Source organism: Populus alba, chromosome 2, assembly GCF_005239225.2.
Source record: "Populus alba chromosome 2, ASM523922v2, whole genome shotgun sequence".
In the NCBI taxonomy this organism is placed as follows: domain Eukaryota; kingdom Viridiplantae; phylum Streptophyta; class Magnoliopsida; order Malpighiales; family Salicaceae; genus Populus; species Populus alba.
Window position 1 is genome coordinate 11,268,474 of NC_133285.1, and position 13,090 is coordinate 11,281,563.

Below are 13,090 nucleotides of genomic sequence, written 5' to 3' on the forward strand. Positions count from 1 at the left end.
TTTGATGAGGGAGTGTTAGGTTTGACTGTTCGGTTTGAAAATTTTGTACAGCATGCTTTGTAATACTGGTTAAAAAAGAAGAAGGTAACTGATGTGAGAGGTAAAGACAACTGATGCGATGGGAAGCCCAAGAGGTCCAATGTAGAATATCGTTCTTAGCTCGCATCTTTCTTATTGCTTACAATGGTCCAACAATTATCACCTTCAAGGCCTGGCCACCCGCAATGTATTGAGTGCTTCAGTTAAATTTGAGCCCGAGGCTGACATGGTGGAGGGAGACTGCAGACTGGAGACCGGAGACTGGTGAGCTCCAAGCGCTAACAGCAGCCGACGCAACAGACCAGCCGTGGTTTTAACTTAAGTTTATTCTTCGTGATCCGTCGCGGATCAAACTAAATTTATTTAAATATAAAATAAAATGTTGAAAGCATGAAAAATTTGTTGATATTATTATTAAACTTTGCAGAGCAAGTCAATTTAAAAATCTTTTGAACTAGCTTTTTATCTAGTTTAAAGTCTCTAATTAAATCTTATGTGAACTTATTTAATGTCAATTAATTGATTTTATTGTTTCAAAAACAACTTTAATGATAAGTAAAACATGACTTAATTTTTTTAAAAAAATTATGATGACAACTTTCTTTTTTAATATTAAGACGAAGCTAGATTAGATCGATCCTGGTCACCTCATGACTCGGGTCACGAACTCCACTGGATTTAATAACTTTGTTTTTTAAAAACTATTATTTAATTATATGATAAAAAATAGTTACTCGAAAAATCGAGTACTAACCCTAAAATAGATGTTTGTTTGAAACCGTGATAACTTTGTAGAAAACGAATAAAAGTAAATTAATTAAATAAATTGAGGACCAAAATCTTAAGAAAAAAAAAACATATCAAGTTTGGCGGGAATCCTGCTAAACCCGTGAATCGAGTAACCTTGGTCAATTTATCAAACCTGTGAACTGAGTTTGGACTCCATAGGAATTAATAAAAAAAATTCAAAATTTTCTTTATTTAACTATATAATAACAAAAATAAAAAATCACAAAATCAAGCATTAATCCTTATGTATATGTGGCATGAGATATTAAATCTTTATGCATAAAAATTAGTTTAAAAATAATGTTACTATCAACCACGTAATGAGAAACTAAAATAAACTTTCCCTTATTATTTATCAAGTCACCTATTCCCTTCTGAATGTTGGGTAGAGTGTGAGGCTGTGACTCTTCATATTAATGTTTTTTTTTTTTTTTTTTGTATTGAAAGCTTTTATAGTCTTGGACTGAATGCTGATATATTTTTTTCTTACTCTACCACGCTTATCCCCCCCTCTCTCTACACACACACCCCCTTGATTTTATTGTAAATATCACATGGGTTTGACAATTATATCAGGTTGCTAGACCCAGACACTTGCACTTGGTATGGTTTACTTGGGTCTAACAACCATGTCATACCCAAGACGAGTGGGGTTGGCATGCCAGGTTGCTAAACTCAAGCGCTTTGGGTCTGACGTGGTTGTCAAACTCGAATGCTTGGGTTTGGCATGCTAGGTTGCCAGACCCAGGCGCAGATCTAGCATGCAAGTCAGGTTTAGGCTACTTGAGTCCAGCATCTTTGGGTATGACAAACATGCCTAGCCCGCGTTTACTTGGGTTTGCCAAACATGTCTTGCCTACGTTACTTGGATCAAGAAACCATTCCGAACCCAAGAGTCGTAGATCTGGCAATAATGTCAAACCTAGACACGAGTCTGGCATGGTTACCAGACCCAAACATCTTGGGTCTGGCAATTATGATAGTAAGTAACTTGGGCCTTGATGTTTGCCAGACCCAAGTAAATGCAGGTCTGGCAAGTAACATGGGCCTAATATGGTTGCCAGACCCAAGATGTTTGGATTTGACGGTTAGCTAAGTCCACAATAACATAGGTTTGACATGTTTGTCAGATCTAAAACACCTGGACCTTATGGGCTACCAAGTCTAACTTGAATATTAAAACGTTTATAAATCTAACTTCTAGTTGTAATTATAATAATCATTTATATTATTTACAAATTAGTCCATATCATAGCATATAAAAGTGGACATTTAGACTCACATCTTTTTAATCAAATTCAATGAGACCTTGGTTATGACTTAGTTTCCTTTTAAAAATAGAAATTTTCTTTAAATTTCTTATAACACCTCAAAATCACATTATGATAAATTAGTGCAACTAATTTCATATGCCTTGCCAAATATTATTCTAAATTATTTTAAAAATTAATATATGTGCTTAAAAATAAAAAATATGAAAACAACTAGTCTTATATGCTTTACCAAATATCTTATTTCTCTAAGTTGTTTTTAAAAATTAATAGATATGATTAAAAATATAAAATGAGAAAAATATTTTTATCGTACTCATAGTAAACTAGCAGTTACATTTTGCCTCTATAGTTTTAAAAATTATGATTTATATCCTATGTCAACACAATTTTAAAATTTAAATAAAAATATGAATCTATCCTCACCCATAAATGATAGGTTAATTCAATAAAATTCTCTTTTTTCAGATACAATTTCTATCTTTTCTCGTGACAAACACAGTTTCTAAACCCAAATAAAAACTTAATACCCTTTGCCTTTTCGCTTGTTAAATTGATTAAAAATCTCTGCAACTTGTAAAGTAGTAGTCTTGATGCTTAAAAGATAAAACTTTTCTTCAATTTTTATTATCTTAAGCATCACTAAAAAAAGAGAAACAATGCTCCTTTTAATCAATAGGTCCTATAAACCTTGTTTTGGCTCTCCTTTTATTTAGCATAGTGTATTTGGTGATTTTTTCCAATAAGAACGACATCTTGTGGTTGATCTTATGGACTCATCAAAAAATTTACTAGATGATTTTTAATCATTAATATTTTATTTTTGCATCCACTAACACTATTTTTCACTTATTAAATAGGAAATAAATCAAAATCATCTATTAATCAAAATCAAAAGATTTATGTGTGGTTGAGGAGGAGATGGAAGAGAGAGAGAGAGTAATGTAAGAGAGAAGTTGTTAGCCAAAGTTGGTGTTTTTAGCGACTAGTATGGTGGAGGCTGGTGGATTGCGTGGTGGTTGTGGAGAAAATAAAAGATAAAGAGAGAAGCAGATGAGACCGAATTTATTGTCCTAAGTTGGGTGTTTTACGGCGAGTGAAGTAAATGTTGGAGGATTGCATGGTAGTTATGAAGGTGATGGAAGAGAGAGGCATATGAAAGGAAGTTATTAGCCTAAAGTTGGTGTTTTTGGTAGCGAGTATGGTGAATGTAGGTGGTTAGGGTTTTATGTTTGGTAAAATAGAGGGAGTTGTTTTTGGTAGTTTTTTTTTGTTTTTCTCTTTTTCAAAGCAAGTAACTTGAGTGACAATTTCATTAAAATAATTTAAATATTTGGAATATTATGCAGTATATGCTTTGGTCATTATTTGGAATATAATAGCAATCATGTAAATAATTTAATTTTTTTTAACTTTTTATAGCATGTGTAATTCAAGATATAAATTATTACACAACTTATAAACTATAAAATATAAACGATAATTCAAAAAATTATAGAGGCAAAGCATAATGATAACTAAACTATGGAGGACCAATTTAATTTTTCCATATAAAATTAATAATGTCATTAAGAATATTGGTGATCTACAATGAGCAATAGATCCTTAGTCATTAAGGATACTCTCTCTCTCACTCTCTCTCTCTCTCTCTCTCTCTCTCTCTATATATATATATATATATATATATATATTTCTTTTATACTTAGAAAGCACTAGTTAGTTGGTCGCACATTATAGCGAAAAATGTTTTGGCAATGTTATTAAATTTGATATGAGGGTTAACTTAGAAACCTCTTCACCTAGACCAACCTAGGCTTAAAATTAAATCGGGTGGAAGTTAACTTGATGTGAGTTGATCAGCCTAGCAACCTAACCACCGACTCAGTTAACCTGATCAAAACCTAGTTTGACTTAAAAAAAAAATCTAAAAGACATCATTTTAACTTTTATTTTAAAAAATATTAAAATAATGACATTTTAGATTGACTTACTGAACATATGATCTAGAACTTAGGTCTAACCGAGTTTAATAACTTTGCTTTTTAGAATATATGAGGGTTGACAATGTTATTAAATTTGATATGAGGGTTAACTTGGAAACCTCTCCACCTAGACCAGCCTGGGCTTAAAATTAAATCGGGTAAAAGTTGACTCGATGTGAGTTGATCAGCCTAACCACCGACTCAGTTAACCCGATCAAAACCTAGTTTGACTTAAAAAAAAAAAAACAATTCTAAAAGACATCATTTTAACTTTTATTTTAAAAAATATTAAAATGATGACATTTTAGATTGACTTAACGAACCTGTGATCTAGATCATAGGTCTAACCGAGTTTAATAACTTTGCTTTTTAGAATATATTTTTTATTTGATTATACAATAATAAAAATAGACATTCGCAAAAAAGATAATGAATAAAATTATAGATGAGAAATGTTATTTTCTTCTTTAACCTGTTTGTTATAATTAATGCAATTATGGTTTACAACAAAACAATTTTTTATTAGTAATATAGTTCATTTAATAGAATACAACAATAATAAGAAAAAGATATTCCAAAAACCCTGACTAGTAAGTCATTGAAAGTGTATAATTACTGAAAAAAATCCATTTCATCAAAGTTATGATTTTCACATGAGCATGCGAAAACATGTCCCGAGGTTCTAAAAGAAAAAAAAAAGTAGTTTTATGTGTTGATGACCAGTGGAAAAAAAAAAAGGGGTTATGGTTTCTTTATGTGTTAAATTTGGTCCCTATTATTTTATTTTATTTTGCATCAATTTAACATCGAGGCTTTTTTTTACTTCGCAAATACAATATAGCAAACAATCTGAAGCAAATTATTTCATGTTTAAAATCATGTGAACATAATAAGAGAGGATAAAATTGAATAAAAAAAATTTTATGACCTAAACAAATAATTTTTTATGGACCAAAAGAAACTGTTTTTTTTTTCTTTTCATTTTAGTTTATTTTGTATTGTATGTATGGTTGAATTATATGTTACGTGAACTTATATCATATATTTTAAAAGAATACATTGACACCTTATGTTACATCATATACAACTCAGTACTTGACTAGCCCATTGGTCTATGCTACGCCACGAGTTGGAGTAAAATTTTTTTTCAATAAAAAAAAAACATGGGTATTTATAATGTGTCTTTTAAAAAAGAAAAAGACTTTCACCATGAATTTAAAACCAGCTACATATCTGACAATATTTTTATCTAACATTGAGAAAGAAACACATTAGATCAATCGAGGTCATTCCAGGTCTATACGTGAAAATTATGGGGATAATCTTTAAAGAAACAAGCTGAGATGTTAAATCTCAAATTAATTTAATATTGAAAGACAAAATTGACAAAAAAAACCCAATTTGTTTTTTTTTATAAAAAAAAAAACAAGCGAACTTGAGTCAAACTCTCGATGCAAGTTATGAATGCCATTGGATTTAATAAATTTCTTATTCAATAGATTATATTTTATTTAATATAGTTATATGACAATAAAGCTCATGTGATTTTTTTTGTTTGAAATATATATTTTTTTTAAATAATAACAAGTGTGTGGGACTGGGATAACAAAAGTAAATTGTTGGTAACAAAGGGTGAAATCATATATATATTTTTTAATTTTAAGTTAAATAAAAAAAATCATCGATAATAAATGATGAAATTGTATTTTTTTTTTTAAACTTGAGGAAAGGAAAAGGTATTAAACAAAAAAATAGACTATATGTTGTTGCTTAACTTGTCAAACTTGCGATCTAAGTTATGGAATCAACCATGTTATTTTCTTTTCCATAAAACTGTATCTAAACAAAAGGACTAGAAAAAGCCTAGCACACTAGGCCTTTGGAAGGAACAACATGTGGACCTTTAAGCCTAAGGTCGCACACCTAAGCCTATTTTTTTCTTATTTAAAGGAGCGAGCAACATGCCGTCTATCTTTTTTTATTGTTTTTTTTTTAAATAGTAAGACAATGCCTTGTCTACCAAGGTAAATGACACGTTGTCTTGCAATCCAGATTCTAGCTGCCATTGTGGTGATTGAAAAATCAAGGTTATAATTTTTTAACCCGGCAAAACCATTTTTCAATCCATTTAAAGTAAAAAATACCCATAAAAAAAAAAACGAATACTATAACATGTAGAAACCAAATGAGCAATAAAAAAACATCTCAAATCAAATAAATTTTCTTAGGTAAGATAGAGGCTTAAAATAACCGATATAAGACTCCCCTCACTGAATGGGCCCATTGACACCAATTTCAACTATTTTAGTGGTTGAAACAAGAGTAAAATATAACTTTCTCTTTATATATAAGAATCTATCAGTCCTCTCTCTTTCCTCTCACAAAAAAGATTGAAAAATTAAATTTCTAAAAACTAAAATGATGGTTATCGATAAACTAAAAAAGATGGGAGAGCAAAATAAACTTTTTTTTACCAAGATTCGAAGCCACCACCTATTTTACATATGATTTTAACTTTGATCCTTTGACTTTTAATTTAACCCTTCCTTACAAAAAAAATATGCAATTGGATGCTAATTTGAGCTTGAAATAGCTCAATTAAGGAAAAAAAAGGTTTGAGGACCAGATTGAAAATTTAGAAAACATTAACTATTCTAATCCACAATGATTTGTGAGAGAGTGCATAGTAAAAACGCTATAATTAAAATGCCACATGGCTTAGTTTTTTTATATAATATAAAAATATTATATAATACTAAGTTGCACTAACATACTAGTTTCATATATTCTTAATTAATCATCCTTTCATAAATATAAATTAATACATCAATTATAAAGTTAGAAAATTAAATTGATTTTTATAATACTTGCAATATAACATAGTAATGATAACAATTATATGAATTTTAAAAAATAAAATAAATAATTTTATTATTTATTAAGTAAAATTTAGCTAAGTTGGATAATTATTTTTATATATAGGTTTTTATAAAAATACATTAGATGAACCCTCCACCAATATTTGATTCCAGTAAAACTAGGTCGAATCTTTATCCGATTGTTTTGATCATAGTGAAATCAAATAAAAAATCAATCAGACTATGTGATGTTGATCATTCCTTATTTGTTTATATTAAGCTAGGCAATGTTTAGGAGTTAACATGATACTTGGAACCAATTTTTTTTTTTTTATTATAATTGAATTCAATTATATTATTTAATTTGAATTCAATTGATAAATAAGTTGAATTCATATGTTTGGAAGATATAGAATTCAATTTATTCTGCTTTTATATTACTCTCATCATCTTCATTTTTTTTCCTTTAAAGGTCTCTCAAAAAAATAGATGGGTATTTTTGGGAAGTTAATTTTAACATTAATTTATCCTTTTTAGTATAGTAAATTAGAGGGGTTGATTTCTAATTTAATTTTATACTATTTTTAGATATTGAACTTTATTTGGAATAATTAACACTAAAAATGATTTTAAACATGAGATCTCATGAAAACCTCTTAATTAAATTTAATTCAAAAAGTTTCAAATATGTTGTAAAAGTTAGTGTCGTTTAAAATGAATGATGTTAAAATTCTCCTTTTGTTTTTAGGTATCCCTACAAATAAAAGAGGAAATTAGATTCATATATCCTAGTTGCACAAAATTCAAATTGTTTAAAAAAATTTAAAGCTCAGCCCAACCTAAAGTACTTGCAAATATTGCTTTTCTCATGGTTTGTAAGCATGTCAATAAGAAGAAGATTGATGTAGTAGTTGGATGTTTTATTTCATCTTAATATGCATGCAAGAATCTAAATTTGAAGATTTGAATGCCATGCACTAAAAGACCTATTTTCCCATGTTCTTTATTGTTTATATAAATAGTGAAGGAATTATTTTTTATTATTATTATTTTTTTGCAATTATATCCTTCTCTAACCTAATTAGACATGATTAGACATGAAATTACAGGGGAAAAAAATGAAATTGAAAGATAGAGAATTGAAAAGTAAATCATAAAGAAATACATTTCTCACAACAAATTCATAATTTTTGTTATTTTGATTCAAAAATTTATTATATTCATTTTTCAGTTTTTAAGCTTGAGAAAGAAGAGAGAAATTTACCTAAAAATATTGAGAAAAGAGAAATCATTAATTGGACCACTTTATAACAGTAACACTCATCGTGCTTAGTGTCAACAAATCTCATTCAACAAGGTGAGTTTGATTGTGGTTTTTTTAAACCTTCATCTTACCTAAAAAAACATATTGAGGTTAAAAGAGAAAACTTTTTTTGTTGTTGTTGTTTTTAGGGTGGGGGTGGGTGGGGGGAGGAGGTTTTCTGATGATGTTTATATAGATAATTTTTCTAGGATGCTAAAATATTTATCAAGTGTTTTGAGGCTAAAATTGGTGAAAAAAAGATGTTTTGAGCCTTTAGGGATGCATGTTATTCACGCGGACTGCTATTAAAAGTATTCTTTGATGTTTATGAATTCTTTTCATTAAGCTTTTTTCAATGATCCTAGGATGTCTTCATAGAGTTTTAGTATAACTTTGAGATCTAGTTCTTTTTTCATTTTTTTTATATTTTCTCCGTTATGTTTTAAAATTTTCAAAATTTCAAATTCTTTTTTTTTTCAGCCATGGTATCTATTTAGGACTTTCTAACACATGTTTAAAAGGAAAAACAACCTTAGTAACTCTAGGGATAACAATTTCATTCAAACTTAATGGATATGAACCCGAATATATGAGTATTTTTTTGGATAGTTACAGTACTTGATAGGTAATAGATAATGTATGGATATTATTAAACTTGACCCAATATATATATATATATATATATATAAATAATTTTTTTTATTGAATAATAAGTAATAGTTATGAATATCTATATTCAAAATTCAATGAATAATTTATAAATATCTAATTTTTTTACTTTATAAATAATAAACAAAGTATAAATATCAATAAAATTAACCCTTGATACCATGTTCATCCTAGCTAATTCTTTTGATGTTAATGTAAAATAAATTGGTCTTGTCAATTTATTTAAATTTTAGAGTTATTTAAGAGTGGTAATAATTTTTTTTAAAGTATTTTTTATTTAAAAATATATCAAAATAATATATTTTTATATTTAAAAAAAATTATTTTTAATATTAGTACATCAAAATTTTAAAAATATAAAATTTAATTTTTTTAAAAAATCAAATTTTATCCACCATCTGTTAAATTTTGCTCGTACATCAATGCCACCTGGGCCAACATGTGATGAAGGCTTCCTCTAACTTTGTGAATTGTGATTGGATGACAGCACATTCACAGGCTGGCCCATGATCTATTGGTCTCCAAGAAATCATTCTGTAACAGCCGGCAATAAAAAAACAGCCGCGGCGGAATATCTTCAGGCCGAGAAATCTAACAAATATGATATATTATTAATTGCTCTTTAGTCCCTGATTCATGAACATGATTTTATGTTACTATTTCATGTTTGAAAACAATTGGATTTACAAAAAATACCCGTGTCTGTTAATAAAGCTACTGTCAGAATAGCAAGAATCAAGGGATGACGTGGTGAGGTTATAAAATGAAGGACTATATTATAATTAATGTTAACATCTAGGGACTAAAGAATAATTCACCCTATAATAAACTCTGTGGATATGGTGTTCGGACAGGCAACTGCACTTCTTCTATCCTTCAGTCTGTTTTCTGGTAATAATAAAGACAGCAGCAAAAGAAAAGGAATTAAATAAATAAATTCAGCTGATCAGCCAATGACCATGTCTGCTGCTGCCGCAACGGCCATTGCACATTTTTCAACCCCAACTTCTCTCGGCCATAGCCAATTCTCAACCACTAAAAACAAGAGCGCGGCAATCTTATCGAACTCCATACCCACTTGCAAAATCACATCACCATCATCATCTATCAGTAAAGTCCAATATGGATATGGTTACTCGAAGAGAAAATCGGTTCTTACTGGGTTCCAGCCCTTTTCTTCTCCAGTCATGGAGTGGCAAGATTGCACGTAATTTACCAATAGTATTTCATTGTACTTTGCTTTTAACTAATTGTTTCCAATTTTGCTGGGCTGTGAAACTGTAGGAATAATTGGGAACTGGAGTATGTTGTTGTTGAAACTTGAAAGTGGTTCTTCAATGATTATTGTGACCACACTGTAGTTTAAATGCAGGGTTAAGATGGAGATTGACGTGCCTGTTGGGGTGGCTTATAATCTTTATTCAGATCGTGAATCAATTCCTCGTTGGATGCCCTTCATTTCATCTGTGCAGGTGTGCAACAATTTTGATGCTTCATTATTTCATCTTGAATCAAGAATTTTCATTTTAGTGTATAATGATCTAGATAAAATCTTGATCTGTCTTGAACGTGTTATAGCCATAAATGTGTGCATTTTGGATAAGTTGGTGTTTGATTCTATTTAATAGGTACTCAAAGACAAACCCGACCTGTCACGGTGGTCACTGAAGTATGAAGCACTTGGTCAGAATATTGAATACTCTTGGCTTGCTAGAAATATGCAGGTAATAATCCTTTGTATTGTATGGAAACATTTTCACTAATTGTTCATGGACGCATGATGCTTTCGCTACGTTATCAGAGGTGAAATCGAGGTCTCCTTGCTATGTTCCCTTTCATTATTATTCTCTGTTCAACTTGTTGCAGCCAACTCCGAATCAGAAAATTCATTGGAGATCTCTGGAAGGTCTTCCTAACAGGTAACTGCGAAGAGCAGGTAACAAAAGTTCACGATTACCTCGTAATCTCGAAAATCAAGAACACACCTTTTAGCCATTGTATGATTAGTTAATGAGAATATGAGATTTCCTTTGCTAAACTTTCAGCTCAAGATGTCCAAGAATTTATTCCACAGAAATATACTACCATCACATGATTATGGAAAAGCTCTCGCCTGTTGTATTTGTTGCCTGTGGTTAAAGTAATCTTGTTGATACACTAACATGACTTGAAATTGAATAACTTGCAGTAAATAGCTAATTATCGAGTGTGTGTGTGTGTATTTCATGAAAAGATAAAAATTCATCTGGGACTAAGTTATTGGATGAAAGCAATATATAGAATCTGCATTGGCGCCATAAATCTTTGTAAATGTCTAGTAGATGCTTAGTGATGCTGAAGCAAGCACTTTTGTTTTGGGCTTTCTATTAGGAAACTCTCCCTAAATATATTAGAGAGAGGGAATGGTGACCAATTGGACTGGTGTGGACATAGATTAATAGATCTAATTCATTGAAGTCGGTTCATCATATCACTTTGCTTTCTCTATTACCTGCTCAGGTCATATTTTTTTCTGGGAATTTGCTTGTATCTGTCTTTCAAATTCTCATTGCTACATGTTGATGAGTTTTAGTGTTGTACCTGATGCTGTTAGAAAACACCAATTTCAGTAGGGTTTTCACGAATTTATCTGGGAAGAATATCTCATGTGCGTTGACTATTTTGAGTGTCAGATTGCTTGTAAGGAATGTGTGATTGTTGACACTGTTGAACTAATCCATTCCCATATAACTTAGGATTCATGTCATGAAAGAGCTATCATACTGTTTTGCTCATATTTGAGTGCCTTGCAAAATGCAATGTCATTTCATTTTCCTTAGCATGATAGCAGAATGCTAATTAATGTTTTTCTTACTTTGCAGAGGCATCGTTCGATTTTTTCCTAAAGGTCCTTCATCATGTCGAGTAGAAGTGAGCTCCCATATACAGCATTCAGTTCAATCTTCATGGATACACCATTCACGGTTATTAATTACCAGCTATTATAATCACAGTTCATCACCCTCAGTTTAGTGGGTCAATTGGATTGTTAATTTGCTTAAGAGATCTACTAGATAATTCTGATAAGATTGCCATTTCTGCATGGTTTCTAAAACTTGCCAGAGTAGGCTTATGTAATTTCACTTCTAAGTAGAACCTTAGAATGAGAAAGAAAAATAAATCTGATAAGATTTCCTCCTTCTAGTCTCTGACAATTCAGATGTTCTCATGCTTGGGATAGTAATATGTGGCTCTGTGAGTCTATGACAAGGAAAAGAACATGATGTTTCATTTTTCTTGCAGTTAAAACTTAGCTCAGTCCCTTATAATTGTATTTTTCCTTTTCAGCTAACAGTTTCATATGAAGTTCCCGAACTTTTGGTTCCTGTGGCAACGGTAAGCATTCTTCCTTCCATGTAGATGCTATTTTATTACTCTGAAAGGAGCACCACACACTTAGCCTGCAAAAAAGTATACAATGAACGGTAAAATGCATTTTAAGTGGGTGTGCGGTTGCATGCTTGTGCGTCCGTGCTGCTTGTTTTCAGCCGAGAAGAAGATGGAAAATTGTCATATTTAAGGATATGTCCTTACACTTGCAATGCAGTGAGGGATTAGTCTGTTTTACTTTATTGTGATTTTTGCAGGCACTGCAACCTTTGCTTGAGAGCTTACTCAGGGGGGGTTTGGAAAGGTTTTCAAAACTTGCAAAAAACACTTTGGCTGACTGAAACCTTTGCTCCCAATGGGGTAACTGGAACTCATGTTTAATGATCATCGACAATTTTTTCAGATGGAATATTTTCAGAAACAATATGATTCTCTTTCACTGGCAGCATAGTTCCCTGTAGAAGGGAAAAGTTCTCTTATTAATTTGCCATTGATTGTATTCACAACCTTACTTTGGATGATTGATCAGTTCCACAAATAATGAAAAGTTCGTGTTATAAGCTTGAGTTTTCCTTCCGTTGGCAGCACTCCCTAATTTCAATAAGAGCAGGTTATTTAAATAACACTTCTGTTTCTTGCTCTCTTCTTACCCATGTTGCTGAACTGCTAAATTTACCACCCTGACGTATGTAAGAGCAAAAGAAAAGACAACTTGTTGTCCCATTTTTTATTCTGTACGTTTTCGAAAATAGTTTTAACACACCTGCATTAGGGTTCAAGAAGAAGAGAAATGTACCAATTGTAATGATA

The 13,090-nt window shown here is 30.7% G+C and overlaps 1 protein-coding gene across 2 annotated transcripts; it reads left to right on the plus strand.

The window, feature by feature from the left end:
- Window positions 1-9,769: 9,769 nt before the first annotated feature.
- On the plus strand, window positions 9,770-12,852 carry LOC118044517 (uncharacterized). Of its 2 annotated transcripts, none has more exons than XM_035052838.2 (7): window positions 9,770-10,118; window positions 10,284-10,383; window positions 10,540-10,635; window positions 10,778-10,830; window positions 11,773-11,821; window positions 12,239-12,286; window positions 12,538-12,852. In XM_035052838.2, exons 1-7 carry the CDS (start codon window positions 9,865-9,867, stop codon window positions 12,619-12,621), a joined length of 684 nt encoding a protein of 227 aa, XP_034908729.1. In that variant the 5' UTR covers window positions 9,770-9,864; the 3' UTR covers window positions 12,622-12,852. The 2 variants fall into 2 exon arrangements, with proteins under 2 accessions (XP_034908729.1, XP_034908730.1); XM_035052839.2 differs by having other exon boundaries at window positions 11,773-11,874; window positions 12,538-12,629.
- Window positions 12,853-13,090: the final 238 nt, after the last annotated feature.

Excerpts from the sequence above, each read along its gene's own strand:
- LOC118044517 (XM_035052838.2), top strand. The coding sequence starts at position 9,865 with ATGACCATGTCTGCTGCTGCCGCAACGGCCATTGCACATTTTTCAACC. Across the intron at positions 11,822-12,238 it reads CTTCATCATGTCGAGTAGAA|CTAACAGTTTCATATGAAGT; the intron begins GTGAGCTCCCAT and ends TTTCCTTTTCAG. Across the intron at positions 12,287-12,537 it reads TTTTGGTTCCTGTGGCAACG|GCACTGCAACCTTTGCTTGA; the intron begins GTAAGCATTCTT and ends TGATTTTTGCAG.